Genomic DNA, 26,643 nt, shown 5'->3' on the forward strand with positions numbered 1-26,643 from the left:
GGACAGGGAGGGACCCGCGGTGGGTTCAAGCCCCCATCCCGGGACAGAGAAGGACCCCACGCCGGGGCAACGAGCAGCTCGGGCTGGGAGAAGCCTATTACCGGGGCGGGAGGCAGCGCTCGCCTCCAGGATGCCCACGGGCGACAGAAAGAAGGGGGACCCCATCTGGGGAGGTGGGGGGCGGCAAGGGGGGGGAGGCGCAGCACCGGGGATGCCGACCCTTCCCCCGGGGAGGCGCTGCCCGTACCCCCGGTCCCGTCCGCGGGGGCGGCGGCAGGACCGGGCGGGGCGAAAACTTCCCCGTCGGGGCCGGACCGGACGATTCCTACCCCCCCCCGCCCTACAAACCCCCCCGCACCGCCCGCGCTCCGCCCCGGAACCGGGCGCGGCTCCCGCCAGCGGGTAGAGCCCGGCGGCTGCGGGCTCCGGCGGAGGGTCGGTGTCCGCCGCACCGCACCGAGCCTGGCCGCCCACCGCCCCGAAGGAGACCCCCCCGGTAAGACCGAGCTCCCCCCACCCCGGGGGTGATGATGGGTGGGAAGGTGGTGGTGGGGTATCTTCTCGGTTGGGAGAAGTTGGGTTGAATCCTTCCCTTCGCAGGGTTGCAGCCCGGCTGGGCATCCTCCTCCCCGGTCCCAGCCGGTGAGATGGGGTTGGTGGACCACCGGAGCTCCGGGGGGTGCTCGGGGGGGATGCTGGGGGCTGCAGAGATGGGGAGAACGAGGGGTACAACGGGTGGGAGGCGTAGGTGGGACCTGGGCTGGGTTGCAGGTGTGACAGCACATCCCATCTATCTGGGACATGGTCCCCGCCACCGGTTTGGCGGTGCGTGGAACAGGTCTGGGGTCAGTCGGGGTTGCAGGATCAACAGTGGTGAGATGAGGTCCAGATACAAGTGGTGCAGGTGGGAGCCGGCCCGGGTTGTGGTTTGGAAGAGGCCGTGGTAGGGGCTGGACGTGGTTTGGGTCACCGTGTCCAAGGGCAACGTGGTCCAGGTTGCGGGGCAGCGGTGTGACATGTAGGTGCGAGGTGGCCCAGGTTGCAGGTGTGATGGCCAGGAGGGATGTGGTCCTGCTGTGACAGTGCATCTGCCACCACATAGCATAGGGCTGCCGTGTCTGCTCCCGGAGCTGGGCTGGTTTCAGGCTTTTATTTTGAAAGATTCTGTTATCCAGTGGTTTTTGGACAAGGTCTCCCAAGTCCTGCCGGGGTTTACTTACATACTTCTCTCCTGCCTGATCCTCCCTTTTGCTCAATAGCTCTGCAATGATGAAGTGGCTTCTTGCAACATCAGCACCCAGAGCTGAATTCCAGAGCTTGGGGGCGGGGAAGGAGTTGCTCGGATTCACAGATCTTAGGAGAAATACCCCAAAACGGTGTTCAGGGTCCTCCCTCCCTGTACCAGATCAGCATTGTGAGCTGTACATAATTTTTTCTCGGATTCCTAAGAGTGAGGTATTTCTCTGAGTAAACAAGCTGCAGGCTGTGAAACCCATCAGGCTCCCTCATAGACTGCGAGGAAACTTCTGGCCTAAGTCAGTTAAAAAGAAAAGTTTGGAGTCAGCAGAGTTACAGTAAGGTTGCAATCATCCTACTGAACTTGCTCAGAATTTGGGCTGTCTGGCTACTAATCTCATTTCTCTTCCACCACCTAAGCTTGTTTTTTGCACACAGAGGGAGCGCTGGATGCCAAAATTGTGGGCAGGGGGGCGGGGGGATTGCAGGAACCTATGAGCATATGTGATTTTTTTTTTTTTTTGGTCCTGTTATAAGTTAATAATACCATTCTAGGCTGTTGTCCAAGAATTTTGCTGCAAGCTGTGTACAAGACCCATTGTGTAAAAGATAATGTAAATGTAGGACAGGAAGGGACCGGGCAGGTCAGCAAATCTGAGCACTGAATGATATTATGCCTTATTGCACACCACCATAATTCATTTGTTCCCAGTGTCCTGGGAAGGAGAAGCTTCAGAACTTTATTGAACTGATATTATATTTTTTTTTTTCCCTCAATATATGGCGTTCTCTTCTTTTGTATTTGCACTGTGATGGCTTAGTTCTTCCAGTCTGATGCTCTTCCCTCTTATCAGTGTAGAAATAGGAGTTGCATGCTTTTCTCCTCGCTGCGCAATGCCCAACAAGCTAGAACTTGCCATCTGCTTTGATGAAGCAGGCTCTGGCTTCTGCTGATCCCCAGCAGCCCTGTGCTGGGCTTCTGGCTCTCCGGCTTCCCCGCCGCTGAGCAGAGCTGCCAGGCTCAGAGCTCTGTCTGGTGCCTCTCGTGCTTTGAAACCTCTCCTAGAAATAAATACCTCACCTGGTAGGTATTGCACTTAATCTCCTCCTCAGGCTTCTCCTGGCCCGTGATGGGGGTGGAAAAATGGGATTTTCATCTCCAAGTGCCTGTCTGATCCCAGTCCTCTTATTTTATTGCACATCCTCTTGCTCTGTGCTGGTACAGTGTTCTCCCAGCTTTCTCCTGCTCACTCCCTGGTGAAGGGAGATGTTTTGTAGGATGTTTGATAGCGACCCCTGCCAAACTCAGCCTGACCCCTTCTGTGGGACTGCCGGTCTGATCCTTATAGGCCTGTACCCTATTTATTACAAATTTTCATCTTTTGTGTCATAACTCCCAGGTTCACTGAGCCTCCTGGCAAGCAGCTGTGCTTCAAATGTGTTGGAAGCTGAACTCTACCCCTTTCTTGTCTGCCAGGTACTCCGGATAGGTTTCCCAGAGCAACTGAGTAGAAAATTGTTCTTATCAAAGCAAACGGAGTTGCATTTTGTCCCTCTTTCCTCCCCATTTACTTCCATGTCTTCAATTATTATTATTTTTCCTGCAACGATTATTCTGTTGATGAGAGATTTTTAATCTCACCGTTGTACCGTAACCAGCCATGAGTAGAAGATGGGAGCAATTCAGCAACGGGGAGCAACACAATGCCATGGATTAGGCAGTGAACAATATTCCAAGAGCTGAAACAGTTGGGGGACCTTCAGACAAACTCGGTGCCTGTATCCGAGCTCAGATTTAACTCCCAGTTCAATATCCTTGCTCTTAATATTTGCAATTACATATCAATAATGATTCAGAGGAAATACCACCCACTGAATCAACAAAAGTCAACTGGTAGGATCACACAGCGGCGCTGAACAAATCCAGCTCTTCTTGCCCGTGGTCGGTAGGTGCAGACAGACACATCACAAGGAGTTACCCCTGTTCCCTTCCTTAACGTTGTACACGGCTTTTTATCTAACCAGGTGAAAAATAGCATCGTATTTTGCAGAAGCTGGATAGACCCTGCACCCCTGGTGTTCGGTGCAGGAGGGAGGCTGGAGAATGACTGTGTGCTGCTGACCCAGTATGTTATAATCCCTTTGGGATTATTCACCAAATTCAAGTCTGGAGCAGTTTATCACAGAGGGCTTGTGAGCCCTGTGCTGCAAAGGCTGCCTTCATCTCCCTGTGGGCAGAAAATGCTCCGAGAGCACCAAGTGCTGCCACAGAGCGGGCGAAAAATCTGGATTTTAATGATACAGAGAGCTCTTAGGTCCTGTGCTGTCAGTTGAGGTGCTGAGACCAAATTGTTGGATTTTAATGATACAGAGAGCTCTTGGGTCCCATGCTGTCAGTTGAGGTGCTGAGACCAAATTGGGAGAAGTTTAAAAAAGTGACATCAAATTCTGAGCCTTGGATTTCTCTTTGTAACAGAGGGGGGACATGGTGCTGGTAGATGTGGTGTGGGGCTGTCCCAGCACTCCAGTTGTTCCAGTTCTGGAACAAAGCACAAGATGGGAGCACTTCAAAAAAAAAAAAAAAAAAAAAAGGGGGGGTTTGCAGTGTTTGCTCAGCTTCTTGGTGCCACCTCGGGATCCTCCTCATCAAGGGCAAGTATCGTCTGGTTCCTCTTTCCTAGGAAAAAATAACTAGTGAGCAATGGCCAAGCCTTATGATTGCTACCAGATGTCGTCAGTGGTAGACGAGGAGCCGATTTTTATGGAACTGAGTGTGGAAACAAATAGGAGGAGGGTGTGTGGAGCTCATGAGCCCCTGAGTCAGAGCCTGGCACCTATGAGAGCGGCTGCAGTTAGATCTAAGTGGTTGTACAACGTGCCAGGTGAACGTCTGTTGCTGTTTTCTCAACCCAGCCCTTCACATCTGGGAAAAGCATCAGGAGAGGGTCTGACAGCGTGTTGGGTTTTCTATTGGATGTAACATGCAGGTATTGTTCACAGATTCAGCTGTTTCTCCTAGTTTAATACCTGAGCTGACATTTCAGAGTGCTGGGAATGCTGAAGCCACAGATCAATGAAAAAAATCTTAAGCAAGCAATAGCGTTTGCAAAAAGCTCTGTAGCATTTGATGATGTATTTCGTGGTGCTCTGGGAAACCTACTGAGCTGGTAAAGGAGGTTGGGCAAAGGCAGAATGGAGGACTGAGAGCCAGTGGATGAAGTCCTCAGCCCAGCGTTGGAGTCACTCAGCCAAGTCCAAAATGTTGTAGTTGTCCTAAAAGTAACAGCTCACTTCAGAAGAGACGTTGCTCCAGCACTGTGTCCCATTAAAAAAAAAAAAAAGTAAAGGCAAATGAAGAGCTGCCAAATTTTGTAGTTGGTAGAGCACAGTGCTCAATTTCCGTGGCTTTAGTTGGGTGTCACCAGGTGGTGCTATTTTGCATTGACTTCCCATTTGTTTTTCTTATCACGGCCATTATTTTGCCTCAGCTGAGGTTTGTTATGTTATTAAGCTGAGGTTTGTTATGTTATTAATCTGGGGGAATGTTTTAAGTGCAGAGGAGGAATTTCCTGGTTGCATGGCTGCTCCCTTAGACTCTGTTGTGCAGGTGTCCTCAGCCAGCCATTGGTGCTAGGAGGACTTTCCCAAAAGGGACAAGAGAGAAACTCCAGTTGATGGGTTGCGCAGCTGCTCACTAAGTACCCACAGGTTTGCCAACACTGATTTCTCTCCAAATCCCACTTGCAAAGCTTTCTGTTGCCTCTGCTGCTCCCAAGCTGATGGTTAATGCTGAAGCAGGACATCACTAATGGCAGCAGGCCACCTCGGGGCTGTGTTGGTCCCCGCGTTTCCAGCTGGGAGAGCTGAGTCACGTTTTAACGAGCAAGGATGGCGGAGGAATTTGGAGATCGCTCCAGGAAAGTGTGGGAAAGGAGGCACCCTGCAGCCGTAAAAACTCTAAATTTAGTTCCAGTTTAAAATGGAAAACGTTGGTGAATTTGCCCCTTGGGGCGGTCAGATGAATTTGGAGACCCCCCAGGTCTGCTGGGCTTCCATCTGCTCTGCAGTGAGCCTCTCCATGGGGGGGTCAGGGCTGCCTGCTCCCCCTTGTCCCCCCAGCAGGGCTGATGCCACGTCTGGGGGGACATGCCAGCCCTGTCCCCATCCCAGGAGCTGCAGAGCGAGCTGGAGACACAGTCCTTCCAGGAGCCCTGGTCAGAGCAGAGCCCCATTCCTCTCCCCGAGCCAATGAATGAGGATGGCATCACTCCTATTTATTTATTTATAACTTCGGTGAGCGGCTCTGTTTGTGTCGGTGTAGCTAAGGAATAACTTTGTTACCTTCTGCTCGTTGGTTAAATTGCATTATTTTTAATAAGGTGGCTACCGCCCGGGCTGTTTCTCTGCAAACTGCCTGCTTCTCCTCCGTCCTGCTTTTCTGTTCACTCATTGTGTGGCTGAAAGCGGCCAGATGGATTTTAATACTATTTTCTGAGAGGCCCCAGGGTGGAAACACAAGTTCCCATAGTACGAGGTAGCAGATTTTTATTTATTTTTTTTTTTTTAGTGAGTGATGGTTTGCTCCCCACAGCCTGCCAAGAAACCAAGCTGTGGTGAATGAACTTTTTCCACCAGCTTTGGGGCTTTGGCCCCTTGGCTACGGATCCTGGGGGGCTGCCTCCACCACCTTGGTTGTGTGAGTAAACCTCCCTCCAGCCCCAGAAACAACCACAATCTCCTCCTTTGTGCTTTCCCAGCACAGAAAAGGCTGATTCATTCTCTGAAGCAGATTAATTACTTCTGCTATTTAAAAAAAAAAAGGAAAGAAAGAAAGAAATCCTTTGGTGTTGGTCGGCTTAACTTTCGGCTGCGTATACGATGCAGTAAAGCAAATATGCCCCGAGCCAGTAGCAAAGGAGTTTGAAAGGAAAAAGACACTGTGGGTTGCAATATTTAGCTGGCACTTCAGCGGTGGGCTCTGCCCTTTAGGAGGGATTCGTGAACGTTGTCTTCTTCTTGACTCACACCACAAGTGGTACAAAGCTGAGCCTGCCACGAAGGTGGACTGGGGAGTAAATATTTTTATTCCCTGTCGCGTTTTATAACTTGTTTCCCTCCTGGTTTCTATCATGCTGGTGTGGTACCCAGCTCCCCGAGCAGCTTGCATCTGATGCCTGGTGGAGCTGCTCCATTTCTCCCTGGGAAGGCTGCTTTCCAGCCCGCTTGGCTCTGCTTGGCTTAACTTTCGGCTGCGTATAGGATGAGGTAAAGCAAATGTGCCCCGAGCCAGTAGCAAAGGAGTTTGAAAGGAAAAAGACACTGTGGGTTGCAATATTTAGCTGGCACTTCAGCGGTGGGCTCTGCCCTTTAGGAGGGATTCGTGAACGTTGTCTTCTTCTTGACTCACACCACAAGTGGTACAAAGCTGAGCCTGCCACGAAGGTGGACTGGGGAGTAAATATTTTTATTCCCTGTCGTGTTTTATAACTTGTTTCCCTCCTGGTTTCTATCATGCTGGTGTGGTACCCAGCTCCCCGAGCAGCTTGCATCTGATGCCTGGTGGAGCTGCTCCATTTCTCCCTGGGAAGGCTGCTTTCCAGCCCGCTTGGCTCTGCTTGCTTGTTTATGCACTGATGGGCTGTAGCTCCACATTTCGGAACAAGCTGTCCAATATTCATGAGGTATTTTGTGTTTACCCAGTCCTGAGGCTTCTTTTGTAAGCCCGGGGATAAATTCTGGGGTTTGTTATTTCTGTTATTGGAAATGCGCTGAACCTCCACAACAGCTACCAGGCCCTAAATGTGGCCTCTATTTATCTAGAAGAAAGGACTATCACAAAGCTAAATTGATTTACAAGCCTATAATTCCCCAACCCCTGTTTCTGATAACACTTGTAAGCAAGTGTTGCAGCAAAGCCATATGTGTAGAGATGAATCACCTATAAAATGGTATCCTAATATTAGTTCTATATTTATTTATCAGATAAATACAGTGTTTTTTCTCTTGAAGATCAATGACAGCCACATGCTCAGCTGGCGTAAAACACTGCAGCTCTTTGGACTATGCAAACCTGAGGATGTGACTGAGCAACTGATTTCTTTACAAAGAAAAAAAGCAATATCAGTGACTGGTTTCTGAAGTGATTTAAATTATTTTGCAGGAAAAATTAAAAGAGATCAAAGTGCTGGTATGAGATATCCTGCATGTGGGTTAGACCTGTGTACAGTAAGGCCATTTTGCCCCAGCGTGAGAATTTCCCATCATAAACCTCCAGCTGGTTGGACCATATTAAAATCCATTCACATTAATTCCAAGACTGAGTTAGAACTGGAAGGATAATATCTAGGAGGACACAACTTCTTGAAACAGCTGGACCAAGTACTCTAGCAAAGTGAAAGGTTAAGCCAGTCAATGTTCTAGGTTTGCTGTGTTATAAAATAGGGACTTCAAACTTTTTCACCCAGCAGCAGAGAGAATAGTCTGAAGGCATCTTTGGAGTGGATTAGTTTTGAAATCGTGCTAAGCCACCCTTCTGCAAGAATTTATTTTAAACGGCTCAAAAGCTTAACTTCTTGAATTAGTAGCTGAGCATGTTCTCTGGTTACTCGTAGTAAGGTGCGTATTCAGACCAGCTTGCAGGAAAGTACCTGGCAGTACCTGGGTCTCTGCTCCTTAATGTGTGCAATATGTACTTTGCCTGTGCCATTAGGAATCCTGGCCGTCCTCAGCCTTATCTCAACAAAAATGTTCAGGATGTTTGTTCTCGGGCCGTTCAGCAGGTGAGATACCAACCGCCGTGATTCATCGGCGGTTGAATGGAAAAGCTGATCTCGACAGGAGGGAGTTGTGTCTGCAGCCCGTCTGGAGAACAGCTGGAAAAGCTCTGCTTCCTTGTGTGCCATAGAAGGATAGAACGGTTAGAGTTGGAAGGGACCTCAAAGATCATCTAGTTCCACCCCCCTGCCATGGTCAGGGGCATCTCCCGCTAGACCAGGTTGCTCAAAGCCCCATCCAGCCTGGCTTTGAACACCTCCAGGGATGGGGCAGCCACAGCTCAGCAGGGATGTCCATGAATATTAATATGGATCCAGGGAGCTCTTTGGCTTAGTGGTACCTACAACTCTTTCCCTTATTCCCTGCATCATCCTGGTTTTCAGGGAAGAGCTATTCCCTACCTGAAGATCTTCGTTCTCGTGCAAGTGAGGAGGGTTTGCGCCTGTGCCAGAGGAGTACAGCTAAAAAGTACACAGGACAGGGCTAAAAGGCCTTTTTTTTTTTTTTTTTTTTTTTATTGCTGTAATTTCATCTTTTCACTACTGCAGCACCAGGGTTTGTGCAAGGGAGCAGAGTTCAGCTGCCTCAGAAGCCTCCATCCTGGCAATTCCAGGTCGTGGTGGTTCCCCTGCAACCCTAGCACGGGTGTAATATATATATATGCAGGATAAATAAACTGAATCAACATCAGGCTCTTTCCTCAGCCTGTGCTTAGGAGCACATGCAGAAACCCGTGCACAGGTCTGTGCCCTTTGCTGTGGGGAGAATTGCAAGTGCAGTTTGGGGTTGTGGCAGAAAATTGTGTTGTCTCTGGTCCAAAGAAAGTACCGAGTTCCCCATGGTTAATGGCTTTATCTCCCCGGCTGGAAGCACCCTGCCCAAAACAGGATGTTTTTTGTTGCAGAAGCTTCCTACCAAAGGAGCTGAGGAGTGAATGTTTTGGATGTTTAAAGCAGATCAGCCCCGTTCTATGCAAAATTACTGTGCTGGCCATAGCAGAGTCCTTTATTTTCCATTATCTGAAGCATCCATTGAATAAAGACCACTTCAGAAAGCTTTTTTTTTTTTTTCTCCCTATAGCATCATCCAAGGTGAATGTATCCCCAGTTCAATGAGGACAGGGAACTGCTGGAGAGGGTACAGCAGAGGGCTGCAAAGATGATTAGGGCCTGGAGCATCTCCTTTACGAAGAGAGGCTGAGGGACTTGGGTCTTTTTAGTCTGGAGAAGAGAAGGCTGAGGGAAAATCTAATCGATGCCTATAAATACTTAAAGGGTGGGTGTCAAGAGGATGGGGCCAGTCTTTTTTCCCTGGTGTTCAGGGACAGGACAAGAGGAAATAGGCACAAACTTGAATATAAGAAGTTCCACCTAAACATGAGGAGGAACTTCTTTACTTTGAGGGTGGCAGAGCCCTGGAAGAGGCTGCTCAGAGAGGTGGTGGAGTCTCCTTCTCTGGAGAAATTCAAAACCCCCTGGACACGTTCCTGTGGGACCTGCTCTGGGTGGACCTGCTCTGGCAGGGGGATTGGACTAGATGATCTCTAGAGGTCCTTTCCCAACCCCATGTGATTCTGTGATTCTGTATTGAGCAGAAAACTCTCAGAGAGCTGGTCTGTGACAAGAGGAGTGTCAGTAGAGAAATTCAGTGACCAGAAGAGCTGGCAGTCAGCTTTGTGGCTCCCATCTTGCTCCCTCACCTTCCTGAGGTCAGATGTCTCTGCTCCCCAAGGAGAGAGCAAACTCTCACTGTGCTTTAGCGATGCCTGGGAAGGTCCTCGCTGGCCCACCCACCCCATCTGCTCCCCACCAGCTCCTCTGGTGTTGCCTGCTGTCCCGGTGGCACAGGGTCATGCCACAAAAGCCAGATGCCTCCTCTTCCTCATGGACAGGGGGAGGATTGGGCTGTCCCCCTGGATTCATGTGTCTTGAGCTTGGCCAAACCCCCTTCCAGTGCCCTTTCTTCAGCACTTGCTTCGACACTGGTCCTTCTTGTTGCTTAACACAGAGTTCAGTTCTCACGTGAAGGAATGAGAGGTGTTGAATTAACTGGATTTCTTCCCAGTTACCTTATTTTTTATTCCTGTAGAGACGTGGTTGTCTTCACTGGCTCCACTGGAGCCACAGCACCCAACAAGCCGGTCACCGAGATGGGGAGGCGAATGTTATACCTGGAATTCTTGCATACTGGCTGTGCTGATGTTTGGTAATTTAGTAGCAGACAATACTAGGCATTTTAGGCTGGATCACCTAAAAAGAGCCGTTGCAGCAGACCTCTGGCTGGCATCTCTCCCTGCCAGCTGGAACTGAGCTGGGTGTCTCCTTTCCAAAATCCTTGACACAACTTTAGCAGAAAAGCCACTGGCACCAGGAGCCGATTTGTCACATAAAGAGGGAGCAGCGAGGAGACACTGATTGCTGTAATTAGGAATCACCTAATTCTTAAGGGCGAACGGGGTGTATTTATTTCTATTTAATTATGTTCCTGCATTTTGTGGAGCTGCCATGTGGGCAGGGGAGCCACCACGCTGCAATCCAGAGGCAGTGGAGTGATGCTGGAGCTGCAGAGCATCTCAGCTCTTCTTTACCTAACGTGGGACTGAACTTTCAGTTCTTAATTTAATCTGTCTGGTTTTGTTATAATTATTATTCAGAGGACCATCAAATCATCTGCTAGAGAATCAGGGTAAAATTTGTGCTGATTTGCTGGGGGAAAACCATTTGTCTTCTCTGAGAAACCTGAAAACAAAGTTGCTGGGGCAGAAGCTCCATCCAGCCTGGCCTTGAACCCCTCCAGAGATGGGGCTTCCATAGCTTGTCTGGGCAATCTGTTCCAATGTCTCACCACCCTCACAGGAAAGAGTTTCTTCCTAATATCTAATCTAAATCTCCCCTCTTTCAGTTTAAAACCATTAACCCTCATCCTATCACTGCACTCCTTGATCAAGAGTCCCCATCTCTCCTGGAGCCCCCCTTTAGGTACTGGAGGGGGCTATAAGGTCTCCCTAGAGCCTTCTCCTCTCCAGGCTGAAAAACCCCAACTCCTTTGTCCTCACAGTAGAGGTGCTCCAGCCCTCTGGCCTGCAGAGGGACACTGCAGTCCTAGAGCTGGTTTTTCTGCTTTTTCGCCCAGTTTCCCTGCTTCTGCTTATTTTTCATGTCAGAGATGATACAGCCTTTCTAAGAACAGAAACATTTCTGGCATAACTCATGGGTTCAGGCCTCAGATGAAACCTGATGGGAGCTGATAGCCCCTTAAATTTCTTCCATGGTTGCGAGTCCAGGAATTTGCAACATCAACAATCCTTTCTTTTTTCTCTTACATTTTAGTTTTTCCCTAAAACCTGCTGTGAGCCCCATCCTGCTCCCAAGAACCAGATTAGCAGTTAATCTTTCGAGGACTTGGGGATTACGCTCCAGGAGCGCGCATAACGTCAAGTGAAACTCATTTTGCTGTTGTAAAACCCATCAGGAATTAATGCTTCCCTTGGATTGTATAAACACGCTCTCAGAATGCTTCCTCCGGCAGGATGAGGAGATGTGCAGAGTCATTTCCCCGGACGTTTGATTGTTATGGTGAAACTGCCTTAATTAGAAAGCACGTGGGCAAGTTCGTCTCTTAAAGGCAAGCTGAATTTGGACGGAAGGGCAAGACAGATCCGTGTATTTCTAATCTTGATGGAGCTGTGCTCGTGTACGCAAGGGTTGAGTTTCCCCACTAAGGCAGGAAAACTCTTGCTGTGGGCTCCAACTTTTGATCTAGGGGGTTCAATTCAGGGTAGAGGCCTCACAGAGTAAGAAAAAAAAAAAAAAAACCCAACAGTATTTGATGTGTAACTGCTACCCTGAGCCAGGCAGGAGGCCTCTGCTAAAATGGGCCGTGTTGAAATATTCACAATTTAATAATAACTGGCTTTCGGTGAACACCTCCCAAGGGGCTGAATGGATGCATTTTACAGCTGTGGCTCACAAGCGACTTTCCAAGTGAGATCTCAACCAGAAAGTCACAGGGACATTTTACATTATAAAAGAGCTTTTCAGTTCTTCAGAGCCTGCTCAGCCCATAAAAGCCGGACTGGACTGAAGCTCAGTGGGACCTTAGGGATGCCCTGGTGAAAGTGGGGTTCTCGTCATTGAGCCCCTGCCCCTGGGGACACTGCCTGAGCCTCCAGCCTTCGCTGTGTCCCCCCTCTCCTAGCTGCTGATCCTGGGGTGAGCAGATTTGGGTCTGACATCCCAGCCCTCCCAGCGTTTCAAAGACCTCTGAGATCTTGCTGTGTTCAAAACCCCAGTGCCACAAAGCCCGAAAACCCCACGTGGCTGACGCAAGGTGCAAGGGGCTGTCCCCACCGGACTTGACCCCCACGCTCTCCATCCCACCCACCTGGGCCAGCCTTCTTCCTCTTTTTTTTCTTTCTCTTTCACTCTTTCTCTTTCTTTCTTTTTTTTTTTTTTTTTTTTTTTTCTTTTTTTTTTCTCTTTTTTTTTTTTTTTTCCCTCTCCCTTTTTTTTTTTTTTTTCTTTTCTCTCTCTCTCTCTTTTTTCTTTTCTCTCTCTCTCTCTTTTTTCTTTTCTCTCTCTCTCTCTTTTTTCTTTTCTCTCTCTCTCTCTTTTTTCTTTTCTCTCTCTCTCTCTTTTTTCTTTTCTCTCTCTCTCTCTTTTTTCTTTTCTCTCTCTCTCTTTTTCTCTTTCTTTTTTCCTTTGCTAGATCATTTCCCTGCTCTGATCATTTCCCTGCTCTGAGTCAGCTGGTGCCAGGACTCCATTCCTGTGCTGCTGGATGGATGTACGGTGGTGGCACAAACCTCCCTCCTTCCCAGCCCATGGAGAAGTGTCACCTTCCCATCGGCTAGCCAGCTCAGAGTGAATGGGGGGGGTGACAAATGACATGCAAATGCCTTCCCTGGAGGCTACAGAAAAGTCACTTCCTTGCACCTTTCCGAGGGCTGGTATTTACATACTATTAGACACCGACATCCTGTTGAGCTTTCTTAGAGCGTGCAATTTGCAGACACGCTCGTTCAGGGATTTAGACTTTATTGACTGCAGATTGCGTGGCAGGGAAGGAGAAAATGAGAAAATGAGCAGGCTGGGGAGCTGGTTGAGAAGGACCCTTCATGCGAGAGAGGCAAGAAAATAATTTGGCTTCAGCTCTGAGGTAGGAATACTTTCCTCTGTCCGTTTTCTCTGTCCTCGTGGCATCCTGTGGAGGTGTTTAAAAAACAAACAAAAAAGTAATGAAAGGTTTTTGACCCTCATAATATCTGTTTGTGTGACAGCTTCCCTTTGAGCAGGAATCATGAGAGTCTTGGAAAGTCACCACCACGCTCTCTGTGTTGCTGAGTAACAGTTCCTGCCTCTCACATGCCCCCCAAATCATAGTAAGAAATTGCATCCCAAAATGCCAAATGATGCTGTGGCAGCGTGCGGGATGATGCAGGGCTCATGTCCGCCATGGAAAGCTTTTTCAATGGTTTGGCTGAGTTGGCTCTCAAAGCACCTCTCTTACAAGGAGAGGCTGAGGGACTTGGGTATTTTTAGTCTGGAGAAGAAAAGGCTGAGGGGAAATCTAATCGATGCTTATAAATACTTTAAAGGGAGGGTGTCAGGAGGATGGGGCCAGTCTTTTTTCCGGGGTGCCCAGGGATAGGACAAGAAGAAATGGGCAACAACTTGAACGTAAGAAGGTCCGTCTAAACATGAGGAGGACCTTCTTTCCTGTGAGGGTGGCAGAGCCCTGGAAGAAGCTGCCCAGGGAGGTGGTGGAGTCTCCTTCTCTGGAGACATTCCAAACCCACCTGGACACGTTCCTGTGCAACCTGCTCTGGGCGGACCTGCTTTGGTGGGTGGAGGTGGACTAGATGATCTCCAGAGGTCCCTTCCAACTCTTTGTGATTCTGTGAAGGGCTCACGTGTTGCTTATGGCCAGGTCTCCCTGGTGGCAGTGGCTGTTTGTGAAGCAAAGGTCTGAGAGCTGAACCAGCTTGATTTAAACCTGGTGGCTTACTGGGTTAAGGTAAATTGGTTGTCGAGCATCTTCAGACAGCGTTACTGTTGTAACAGAGTGTTTTGAAACCCATTTAAAGCCAAGCTAGTACAGCCTTTAAATATAAATAAGGCTTTAGATCCCACTGAAGATCCTCACATAAACATCCTTGAGCATCTCACTTGAGCTTGATTTGTATGTGGTGCCTGCAGCAGCCTGATGATTTATTTACTTGTTTATTTACTGGTGAGGAAGAAGGCACTGGTGATTATTTATACTGGTGTGGTTAACCCTGGTATAACCCCATGGCTACCAATCCATACTGAATGGATGCATTTACCACTTGTGCAGGGCATCACTTGATATTAGAGCTTCTGTTTGCCCGGGAGAGGGAAGCTGTGATGGCACACAGCATCCTAACAGTGGTGGATGGGACTGAATGAGGACAACGTGGTTTTCCTTTATTTGTAAAAGAATAAGCTACCACTGGCATAGTATTTATATCAGTACGGGTATGATCCTTTTTGTCTATGCACTGAAGTCCTTTTCGGGGAGTTTTCTGCCTCTGATACAGCTGAGGATTGAGAATTAACTAGATCTGAAGGTGGGTGAAGCTACTGGCTGTGGCAGGAAAAGGACGGAGCAGCAGTTGATTTGCACGAGGGGCCTGGGTTGCAGCTAATTGTGCTGTGGTTTGTGGGGCAAACCCTGCCTTTTGTCCCCACACCCCCATTTCCCACCCTACCCTTACCGTCAGCTCCCCTGGGAGCCTGGGTACGCTCCTGGTTCCTGCTGATGCTAAAGGGCCCCCACACCAAGAGGTCAGGTTGGTTTCTAAAACAGAGATTTGTGGTGTCCCCCCCCGCCATGCCACTTCTTTTGGTGCGTGGGAGGATGATTTCGCAGTTGATTTGCACGAGGGGCCTGGGTTGCAGCTAATTGTGCTGTGGTTTGTGGGGCAAACCCTGCCTTTTGTCCCCACACCTCCATTTCCCACCCTACCCTTACCATCAGCTCCCCTGGGAGGCTGGGTATGCTCCTGGTTCCTGCTGATGCTAATGGGCCCCACACCAAGAGGTCAGGTTGGTTTCTAAAACAGAGATTTGTGGTGTCCCCCATTTCCCACCCTACCCTTACCGTCAGCTCCCCTGGGAGCCTGGGTACGCTCCTGGTTCCTGCTGATGCTAAAGGGCCCCCACACCAAGAGGTCAGGTTGGTTTCTAAAACAGAGATTTGTGGTGTCCCCCCCCGCCATGCCACTTCTTTTGGTGCGTGGGAGGATGATTTCGTTAGCCTGTATCTACGAGAGCTGTTCAGATGCTGCACAGGAAAACACAATAGTAGGAATAAAAGCAAGAGGAGAGGAGGAACCAAACCCATCACGCTCCTTGAAGTGGTTTATGGAAAGCACAAAGCCAGAATGTTGTTTCTTTTTTAGTGACTGAGTAGTCTGACATGTTGCAAAATACAAAAGCTCGGCATATTCCCAGCGGCGGAGTGAAAACTGGAACTACCCAGAAGCAAAACCTATCATTAGCAGTCAGCCAGGCAGAACGGGCTCCCGAGTGCCAGGGGCAGGCACGGGAGGGAGGAGGAGCTGAGCAGCAAAAGAGAGCTTTGGGTAAGGACCAGCGGTGTGCCCCAGCAGCATCGCAGAGGGAAGCGGAGGGTGATGAGGGCAGCCCATGGGGTCAACAATGCATTCAGGCTTCTTCAAAGGGCAGCAAGGAGCTGCTCTTCCCCCTCATCTCCCCCCCCCACCCCCATGGGCAATGGGTCTGCTCCCAAAAAAGCAGAGTGGTTATGACCTGTCATTTTTCTCCCTTTTGTTTTCACTCAATTATACTTAGCTACCCTGAGAAGTCTCTTTTTACGTGTCCTCCCAGGCCCTTGCTGTGATCCGTGTCATCCTGGAGGCATGTAATAATTTAGACTGAAAGCTGTGCTGTGCAGCTCTGTTCTCCACAGCTTCATAGGATGGAGAAAGTACTGACGTGCCCTGATTTATCTCCCACAGATGTCATCTCCCCGGGAGCTGACTTGAAGGACAGAGGGGCACAGAAAGCTGAATCTGGGTAGCACCTGATTCAAAAAGAAAGGGAGGAGGAAATTTTACAAACTGGGTTGGATGGATGCAGGGAACATCACAGCTTTGGAAACCCAATGATCCAAAAAGTTAGCACTGCGGACCGCAGTGTTGCTGGGTGCAAGAGGACGAGCTTTTATGATGCCTTTATGTTTCCCAAGGGGATCTCTTCAAATTAAGAATATTTTTACATGGATGCTTCTTTAGTTGTCGTTCCCCATCAGCCTTAACCATCCTCTGAGGCTGAGAGGCAAGATGAGGAGAGGGTTGCAGTTATCCCAGTGAGTGTTGTGGCTGTGGGTGTCCCCAGAGCAGCACGTGCAGAAGCACGGTCAGGATGTGACCTGGGGAGCAGGCACGGTCCATCACAGAGGCTGGGGACATTGTCCCACCATCGCATCCTCCTCTATGGTCTGGGCAGCAAAAATCAAAGCTCCCCATGCCCTTCTGCTGGTGGGAGGCGAGATGTATTCAGCGTCAAAAAAAGACTCCTTGTCTCTTCTTGTCAGGGGACTTTCCTTCCCTCAGCCAGCATAGTCTAAATGGCCCCTCTGAGACAGCCGGATAGATGTGTTCCATTTTAATCCCTTATCTGTCTCGCTCTGCTGAGATCATTTACCTGCTAATAAGCTCCTGTGGTCAGAGATAAAAGGCGAAACTAGCAGCCCTTTTTAAGGATGTATCCGAGTGGCTTTGCAACGCTGTGCTTCATGGAAAATATGGAAAGACGTTGCATTCATAATATATCACTCATATCTGTGTTTGTAAACAGATTTATCACACCATCTGCAGAATCGTACTGCGGTCTCCTCCATATTTATTTCCTTTCCATTTATATAGTTACAGCTCCTATTTATTTTATTCCCTTTTTACGATTAGATACATTAGCTGCCTTTTTTCCTCCCCGCTAAGAGAGTGCACTCTCTGTGGGAGAGACTATTTAATCAATCCAATTTGTTCAGCTTTAGTGCATCCAAACACAAGCCGGTGCTGCGGAGAGAGGTACCTGCCTGGGTTTGTTTCTCATCTCTTCACATCTGTGCAGAGCAGGTGGGGAGGAAAGGACAATTCAGAACAAATCCGCCAGTAAACAGGATGCTCTGTCGGTATTTCCTCTCTCCTGTCGCTCTGGTTAAGCTTAATTTTCAGCAATCAGCTAAGCCCAGGGTCAGCAATGCTGCTGTAATCTCCCTGAGTTGCTGTAGCTGATACGATGCATAATGAAGTACTTGTACAACTAGGAGCAGAAGGCCAGCCCCGCTATTGTAGTCTGGTTCGATAAGAAACGTTCAGTCACAAGCAAATAAAAAATGTGATTTGCTGGGTATAAATAGGAGGCACGCTGAGGGAGAGGGAGCTTGAGGCCAGCAGCCACTTCTGTAGCCCCTCGTCCCAATGGCACGAGCCACCGGCACAGCTCTGGGCAGGGCAGAGCCCAGGTGGGAGCCAGGAGGACCATCCTCCTCCGATGGCCGCTCCTGTGGACTTTCTCACCTGGTGGGACCATGAGGCTATTCTGTGCACACACAGGACCCAAAACCAGCCAGAAGGATGGACGAGTCCCAGCCAGCGAGCCAGGGCTTGGCCCCACTGCCAGCCCTTGGGTTGGCAGTGCCCATCCCCAGCACAGAAATAAAAAATCCAGGACAGGCGATTCCCAGTTCCCCGGGTCAGCAGGAGGCTGAGAGATCTCAGGTCTTTGGGGAAGCCACTGAAGGGCAGGGCTGGGTGGGATAAGCTGTGCTCCACCATGATCAGGTGGTATCCATCACTGCTCCGTGCTGGAGGTCTTCCTTCCCAAGGTCAGCAGGAGGCTGAGTGATCTTGGGTCTTTGGGGAAGCCACTGAAGAATGCACCTGGGCAGGATGAGCTGTGCTCCATCCTGGTCAGAGGGTCCTCATCACTGCCCTGTGCTGAAGGTCTTCACCCACAGGGGCTGGAAGGCCTGGGCAGGATGTGCTCCATCTTGGTCAGAGGGTCCTTATCGCTGCCCCATGCTGAAGGTCTTCACCCACAGGGGCTGGAAGAGGACCCCTGGGCTTGATGCACAGCACGGGGCAGGATCTGGCTGCAGCTCCTTGGGACTGGTGAGAGGTGCATGATGTTTCCCATCACCAGGGCTTTGACCCCGGGGCAGGGCACTTTCGCTTCTCTCCCTCTGGGGAGGGAGGATTTCTCTCCTTTGCATCCAGCCTAACCCAGATTCCTGGGCTTGGTTGCAGGGGAGTGACTGAGGGTGACTAATTCCAACAAGAATTTCACCCGGAGCGAATCAGGGCTCTGGGCTACAGACAGCGATGACAAATCTTAGGAACTCAAGCCTGTGCTTTGGCAGGAGGATTTGTTGCTTGGGTTTTGGGGGGTTTTTTATACGGTCCCTTTTATTACTTTTCAGCTGTACAGCGTGTTCTCAGATGGTATATTTCCAACTTCATGTTTTTCGATCGTGACCCTCATTTTTTTCAGATTACAGAACAGTGAGCAACCGGGCGCTTGGCCAGTTCTTCAGCCTTTGAAGCAAAGGGAAACTCTGCAAGAGGGTTTCTCCACAAATCTCTCAAAGGATTTTTCTGTGACCGTATCCTGCTAACTCCACCTCTCCTCTGACCCTTACTCAGCACAGCCTTTGCTGTGAGCCCCTGCCAGAGAGTCCCACCGTCACCTCACCCCAGGGGGGATTGTTGGAGATCTCTCAAATATCCCATCCCAACGCACTTCCCATCTTTCCAAGGGGCATGTTTAGGCCGATAATATCATGCCCAAAATGCCTACCGCAAATTAGTGAGCAAGCTTTTTGGCCATGTATTGTGACTTTGGGGTAAATAAGAAGCTGGTAGTGTGGGGCTGAGCTGTGGTGTGGAGCTGGGACCTTCCTCAACAGTGCAGTCCCCAGGAAAAATCACAAGGCAGGCTTTAAAATAATGAGATTATTTCCTGCCATTGTAAACAGTCCATTCTTTATCTCTGCTTTCTGGCAAATAAAACCTTTCGGAGATTTTTCAGTTCAGATTTTTCAAGCTGTTTCCCTACATGCTGCAGGGCTAGAAACCCCTGTGCTGGAGCTGGTAAGGGAAAGCGAGATTCTCCTGTAATCCCTTCAATCCCCCTGTAATCCCTTCAATCCCAGAAGCGCTGGATTTTGGGAACCAAATTTTGAGCTCCACGCGGGAAGCAGGGGTCTCTGGAGGCACGGCAGGGAGAGGAGGTCGCGTTGGTGGCTGGCTGTGGGTCCAGCAGGTTTTTCCCCTCTCTGTGGGACAAACTGTCCTCTCTGGGAGCAATTCAGCTTTAAAACGATTGCATTCGGGTCGCCGTTGTAAACAGTCCATTCTTTATCTCGGCTTTCTGGCAAATAAAACCTTTCCGAGATTTTTCAGTTCAGATTTTTCAGTTCAGATGCCATTGTAAACAGTCCATTCTTTATCTCTGCTTTCTGGCAAATAAAACCTTTCGGAGATTTTTCAGTTCAGATTTTTCAAGCTGTTTCCCTACATGCTGCAGGGCTAGAAACCCCTGTGCTGGAGCTGGTAAGGGAAAGCGAGATTCTCCTGTAATCCCTTCAATCCCTCAAGTGCTGGATTTTGGGAACCAACTTTTGAGCTCCATGCGGGAAGCAGGGGTCTGTGGAGGCATGGCAGGGAGAGGAGGTTGCGTTGGTGGCTGGCTGTGGGTCCAGCAGGTTTTTCCCCTCTCTGTGGGACAAACTGTCCTCTCTGGGAGCAATTCAGCTTTAAAACAATTGCATTCGGCTTTGAAAAGGACTTGAAAATAAAGTCCTTGAAAAGGACTTTGAAAATAACTTAATCATAGAATGGTTAGAGATGGAAGGAACCTCAAAAATCATTGAGTTCCAACCCCCCTGCCATGGGCAGGGACACCTCCCACCAGACCAGGTTGCTCAAAGCCCCATCCAGCCTGGCCTTGAACCCCTCCAGGGATGGGGCAGCCACAGCTTCTCTGGGCAACCTGTTCCAGTGTCTCACCACCCTCACAGCAAAGAATTTCTTCCTAATATCCCATCTAAGTCTCCCCTCCTTCAGTTTAAAACTGTTACCCCCTCGTCCTATAATCTCTGTGGGTCTGAAACATAATCATAAAATAATATGTTTAGGATTCTGCCTAAAAACATAACATTTAGCACCCAGGGTTAACTAGACTTGGCTTTGCTGTTAGTCTGTGCTGGGTCAGCTCCTCACCCTCTTTGCTGGTAACGTCGTGTTTGAGCCAGGCCATATCCTTCAGGGAGACGAGCCTGGAGGAGGTGCCCCCCATCTCGGAAAAGACGGGGTGCTGTTTCCATAGCCTCCCCCTGCTGTCCCCTCCCCTTGCAACCTGTCGGGCTCTCACCTTGTCACACGCCAGCACTGCATTTTGCAAACATATTTTGCTATTTTGCTATTAGGGCAGACAGGAAGAGATTGATGCGGAGGTTAGTTTTATAGCACTCGCTTAGTCAAAAGAAACAAAAGCAAAAGAATAAGAGGGTAATTGGATGCTCTTGTGAGCAGGATATGCTCAAAATGACTTCTCCAGCCCATTACGAATGCTTAGAAACTGCACAGCCTCTCCAGCACAGTGAGATTTTAAAGTAGTTTAATGGGCATAAGGAGTTCAGAGCTGATAACACCGCTTCCAGCCTTGTCCTTTCGCTGCATGAAAATAGGTAGTGGCTATTGACTGGTGTGAATTGGCTACTTTTAAAGCTGTATTTGCTGGCTTAGATGTGCTAAGAGTCTCCCTACAGAGTTCTCAGGGCCTGGATGTAATGTGCGTGGTTAAGGAGGGGATATATTGAGTTTCTTCAACAGAGGACTGGTTCCAGTGTGTACCCTACGTGCTGGAGAGCTGGGGACCTGCTGCAGTTGAGCTTTACCTCCGCATCACTAGAAGAAAAACCAGGGCTGCCGGAGGGTTGTTGGTCAGTCCAGGCAAATCTCTCACTTTGTCTTTTCTTTTTCCTTCAGGACAAGCTGTTCACGATGTCAATCAAAAAGGAAGGTGCCCACAAGAAGTGGGCTGCCCTGAAGGAGAAACTTGGACCCCAGGAGACCGACCAGTCAGAGGCCAACCTGGAAAATGCAGAGCCGGAGCTGTGCATCCGTCTCCTGCAAATGCCATCCGTGGTGAACTACTCTGGGCTGAAGAAGCGGCTGGAGAACAGCGATGATGCCTGGATGGTCCAATTCCTGGAGCTGTGCGGGCTGGACCTCCTCTTGGAGGCCCTGGACAGGCTGTCTGGGAGAGGAGTGGCCAGGATTTCTGATGCCTTGCTTCAGCTCACCTGCATTAACTGTGTGCGAGCGGTCATGAACTCCCACAAAGGCATCGAATACATTGTGAGCAACGAGGGCTATGTCAGAAAACTCTTCCAAGGTGAGAAGACATCTTCCTGCTTCAACCATCACATGCGGCATGGGGTGGGGGAACTTTTCTATGGCTTATCCTCCTGCCCTGCACCAGGCTCCTTGAAAGTTGTTGGTCGCAACTGATTAACGAAAGAGATCATTTTCTTCTTTAAAATAATATTGCTTGGAAATGGCATTGCCTTTGCCATTCATTGCTATCCAGATGGGCTCATTTCCACACAATTGTCCTCCTAGTTCACTGAGAAACCAGGGATAAACCCACCCTTAGCCCTGTGCAAGCATGAGAAGTCTTCGGCCCTTCAGTTGTCAGCAGACATTTGCTATTTAGCCTTTGTGAACCCAAGGGCAGAGGGAGAGGAATTGAAAGGGTTTGGAGTCTTGTAGCCCATAAAGAGAAGAAAGGGTGGCATGGTTGAGGCTCAGGAGAGCCCGTTTTCTGTGCTGCTCAGCCTGTTTCCCTTTCTCCTGCCATTTCAGTTGGCTCATCTTTAGGTATGAAACTCGTCAGAGAATCTCCTAGGACTTGTTGCACAGCGCTTAATGATGGTGGTGTTGGGAGGGTAACTTCTGTGCTGCTCCACAGAGCTGAGATCACAGCTGTGCCCAGAAGCCTTTATTAGTAGCTCTTTATAAAATGCATTTGGCCTGAAAGCGAGCTTGCTCCCCTCTTCAGTTTAGAAGTCCTCTTCCTTCCTTTCCACCCTGCCTTTTCTTAAGCAGTGTGAAATATAGAACTGGCATTTTTGTGCTGTGAAAAACAGGGGGGCATCCTGGGCTTTTCAACATTCGGGCTTCTTTGTGCACTAATAAAGGAAAAATAAGATGGTCTATTCCACTCCCAGCTTCCCAGGGAAAGAGTGGTGGAAAAAAGGGAATACATGAGGACTGGTTAGAACAATTGGCCTACTTGATATGCATATTGTGTGTTTCTGCACTAAAAATAAGACTCATTAATTGAGGAAAATGGTTCATCTGCTGTTCTAGAAAATACCCATATGTGAAAATGGGAAATTAAATGTGTGACTGAGATCTTGGCTGCTGTTGCAGCATGCCACTGGTACATGGAAGAGATGAACAACCATAAACAGCACCAAAATGCCAATGGGATACCTGTAGCACTTACTCTTCTGGCTAGATGTTACTATCACATAGTGCTGTTGGAATGGGATATCTATATATTGGGACATTTCTCTTCCCATCTTCTTGGTGGTGGCTCCACTCCTTCAGTCTTTTTTCTACCACTAGTAGAATACATCTATATCTTCTGATACATCCACATAAGCCATGTATCAGAAGACACTGAGATTCAGAACACTAACGTCATTATACGTTCTTTACTCTTTTGTTTTGGTTTTCCTCCAGCACTTGACACAACTAACGTCATGGTCAAAAAGCAAGTCTTTGAGCTCCTGGCTGCACTCTGCATTTACTCATCAGATGGCCACGCTTTGGCTTTGGATGCCCTGGACCATTACAAGGCAAGTGTTGGGCTGTAGCAGGAGGTACGAATCCATGCAGGTAGATCCATGTACCACAGAAAAGGGCTAGGAAGGAAGGTCATTTTGCATTATTTTGGTAAGAGGGGCAGGGATTTATAATGTGAAAACTAGGAAATTTGTCCTGGTCAGCAAAAGTCCACGGTGCTGCTCTGTGACTTGCCTGGATGGATGGCTGCCCATCACAAGGTCCTTTCTGGAAGGAAAAGCACTACCGGATTAGCAAAATAGATAGTGCCACGTTCATGGGCTTCACTGGCCACACGCTTGGGTAGGTGCATCAGTTATCAGAAAGCATGAAGGGGTCCAGAAGGACCTTCATTGACTTTGCTGACCAGACCCTGCTCCATAATGGAGGAGTGATGCTTTTACCTGTATCATCTTCCTATCTTGTGCATGGTGGGATAAACTGAGTTTTAAGATGCTAATTCCATATGAGAATCTGCATCAAAGTGGTAGATGTGTCTGAACTGACTGAACACAAATATCACTTGTGTTATTAACAGAGTGTGAAGAACCAGCAGTACCGATTCAGCGTCATAATGAACGAGCTCTCCAACACCGATAACGTGCCGTACATGGTGACGCTGCTGAGCGCCATCAATGCCATCATACTGGGGAAAGAAGAGCTAAGAACAAGGACGCAGATCCGAAACGAGTTCATAGGTAAGGATGTCTGATGGAGAAAATCAGTTGCCAAGTACAGGGCAGTTTTATTTTCAGATGTATCTATAAGGTGACTAAAGAGGGCAGAGGGTTTTTTTGGTGTGTGTATATGGTTGGACTTGGTGATCTCAGAGGTCCTTTCCAACCATGGCAATTCTGTGATTCTGTAAAATTCTCAGATCCGCTTTTCTACAAAGTTCACCTGTAGATTTGTGCTTCAGTGAAGCACATCATTGCCTAAGTGATGCAATGATGCAACAATAGATACATCATTGCCTAAGTGATGCAATGATGCAATCAAGTCTACAGGTGAGTGAATCAGTAGGAAACAGCCAGAAACAAATTTGAGATGGAAATTAAAACCAAATTACTTGTCAGTGGTGAAGGCTGCAGAACAGCCTGCTGCAATGTTCTTTCTGAATAGCTTTATGATGGTGCTTCATAAATGCCTGTAGGGAATGATATGAGGCAACTCTGTCAATGATCTGGTGCTTACTTCAGTTATTGTGTCATAAACATTGGAAGATATAGATTTGGGTCTAGTTCTAGTAGGGATGTGGTAAATTGTTTTTTTTATGGTTGGACTCGATGATCTTAAAGATCTTTTCCAACCTAACTGATTGTATTCTATGATTCTATCTTCTGTGGCCACATTCCTATATGTTAAAACTCCTCATAAGAGGAGGTAAGGTCTCTTCACCCTCAGTCTACTCATCTGAGCCACAGAAGCTGCCCTGTGATTGGGAAATACTTTCCAACTACTTGAATACTGGGATCCTAGGAACCGTTATTGGGGTTCACCTCACAAAATGCACACGTCTGAGCTGGTGAGCCTGCCCCCCATTTCTCTCTGTGGAGAGCAAGGGATGTTCAACCACACCGTTCATCCGACCAATTTTAGATGTCTAGTTTGGACTGAGGTGAATCGTGCCCCAGAAGTTCCTGTGTCCCCCAGTAACTCCAGGAGGATGCTGCAGTGGCTCAAATAGCTGCAGACATGTACCGTGGGTCTCTTCATCTACCAGATGACCCTACCCACTTTGACAGATCCATCTGAATATATCTTCACTTTTTCTCTCTGCAAAGTGTTTAGGAGCGTAAATTTATATAAAAGATTATAATAGATCAGTGCCAAGTAGGTCATAATGCCAATATATCCATTTTTTTGTTCTCGCAGGGCTTCAGCTGTTGGATATTTTAGACAAGCTAAGGTAAGGATTTACATTTTCTTTAATAAATGAGATTCACAGTAACGTAGCTGTGGAAACTTCATACTTATCAGCCTTCAGTTGTGTGAAGTGTATACCTGGGTGGGGTGGACCAAGCTTATGTGCACCACTTAGAAGGGAACCAGAGGCATTAGGCCAGCATTAAGACACCCTCACCAGGCACAGTATCACGGGGACAGCTTTTGGCACAGATGGCATTGACAGAGGATCTGGGCACAGATGGAGCAAGGCTGAGTGATGTCCTCATTAAGGCTGCATTTCGGCCTGAACCTGAAGCGATGCTGTGGGCTGACTGAGCAGCTTGCTGGATCCAAACCCCTCCACTGCTGGTGGTGGTCCCAGCTAAGACACTTCACTAGTGCATATCTGGACATACCTGTCTTCACAGTTTCTTAGTTTAAAAATTGTGTTCTGTCAGAAACACCCATGATAAATTCTACAATGCATTATATGTGAGTTGCAGTTTTATCCCTGTAACTGGAATTGTTTCATTCAACCCCGTAAAAATTAGGGAAGAGATGGTCTTTCAGTACTGTCAGCTAGCAAAGGTAGAGTTCCCGGACTTGAGTGGTCTCAAGAGTGCTGAAAAATTTGGCTTTAGAGTGTTTGAGGTGGTTTTTAATCCAATTTTGAGTAACAGAGAAGGAAGATTTTCAATCCAGAACATCACCGGAATATTTTCAATTTGTCTTGGCTTTAAAAAAAAAAAAAAAACAAAAAAAAAAACCAAAGAAGAAGGTGGCCCAGTTTCAAAAAGGTGGAAATGCCACTCTGTTGATACAGCTCCAAGGAGAAGTCCATACAAAGCATAGACTGAGATGGGTTATGCCATGAAATGTCCCATTCGTTTGTGTGCATCAACTCTAGAAAGAGGTACATTCAGCTCAGGAAAGGATGCACTGATGGCATTTTATCTTTTATAAATATGGTAGAGTTGGGTACTTTCAATACTGACTGGCTGAGTCTGAGAGGCAAAGAGATAAAAGCCATTTAAACAAAAGCAATCATCTGAAAATCAGTGAAGGGCTCTCCAGTGAAAATGAATGCTGTAATGTTGCAGAGACATAGAGGAGGAGGATCTTCTTATCCAGTGTGATACATTTGAGGAGTTCAAGATAGAAGATGATGAGGAATTGTTAAAGATATGTGATGGGATAAACATGAACGATCATCATGAGGTCTTTTCATCTCTCTTCAATAAAGTAAGTAGGTCCTCATGTGAGGCACAAAGTCCTGCAATGGCACAGTTAACACGCTTTGCTTGGAACCAGCCTTGGCATGATGGAAAGTTGCCCTGTCTTCCAGGTGAGCCGGTCTCCAGTCTCCATCCAGCTGCTCTCCATCCTCCAGAGCTTGCTGCACTTGGAACCATCTCATGACTCCAGCCTCCTGCTGTGGGAGTCCTTGGACGCGGTGGTGAACAGAGCCCTTTTGCTCGCAAATGACAGTAAGAATGACATATCCATCCAGCCTTGCACTCTCTCCTTGTTTTCCCTCATCCCACTCATTGCCTGCAGAAGTCCTTCCCAAATGTGTGGGAAATAGTCTGTGGGACTTGATAAAAGCTGAGCAGAAGCCAGGATGAAACTATACCTCCTGCTTATGGTCAAGTCTTGATGCAAGGCCCTAGCCATGTGGATACCATTTAGCCGTGGGCTCAGAATTCACAGTTTTCTTTTGATGGTTAAGCCCTGCATCCACTTTGGTTTGTGGGAATCTGTCCTTGTTGGCATCCTGCTGCTGGTGCTGACTAGTCTTGCTGGCAGGCACGCTTAAAACAGAGTTTGTGGGCCAGGACCATGGG

General features: G+C 48.4%; 1 protein-coding gene across 1 annotated transcript; it reads left to right on the top strand.

Moving 5' to 3' along the window:
• The first annotated feature begins 380 nt into the window (after positions 1–380).
• Positions 381–24,825, top strand: INF2 (inverted formin, FH2 and WH2 domain containing). The gene is made up of 5 exons (XM_014957661.1): positions 381–496; positions 21,047–21,455; positions 22,811–22,926; positions 23,451–23,610; positions 24,788–24,825. Exons 2-5 carry the CDS (start codon positions 21,062–21,064, stop codon positions 24,823–24,825), a joined length of 708 nt encoding a protein of 235 aa, XP_014813147.1. The 5' UTR covers positions 381–496; positions 21,047–21,061.
• Positions 24,826–26,643: the final 1,818 nt, after the last annotated feature.

Source organism: Calidris pugnax, unplaced genomic scaffold (assembly GCF_001431845.1).
Source record: "Calidris pugnax isolate Ruff unplaced genomic scaffold, ASM143184v1 scaffold211, whole genome shotgun sequence".
NCBI lineage: Eukaryota > Metazoa > Chordata > Aves > Charadriiformes > Scolopacidae > Calidris > Calidris pugnax.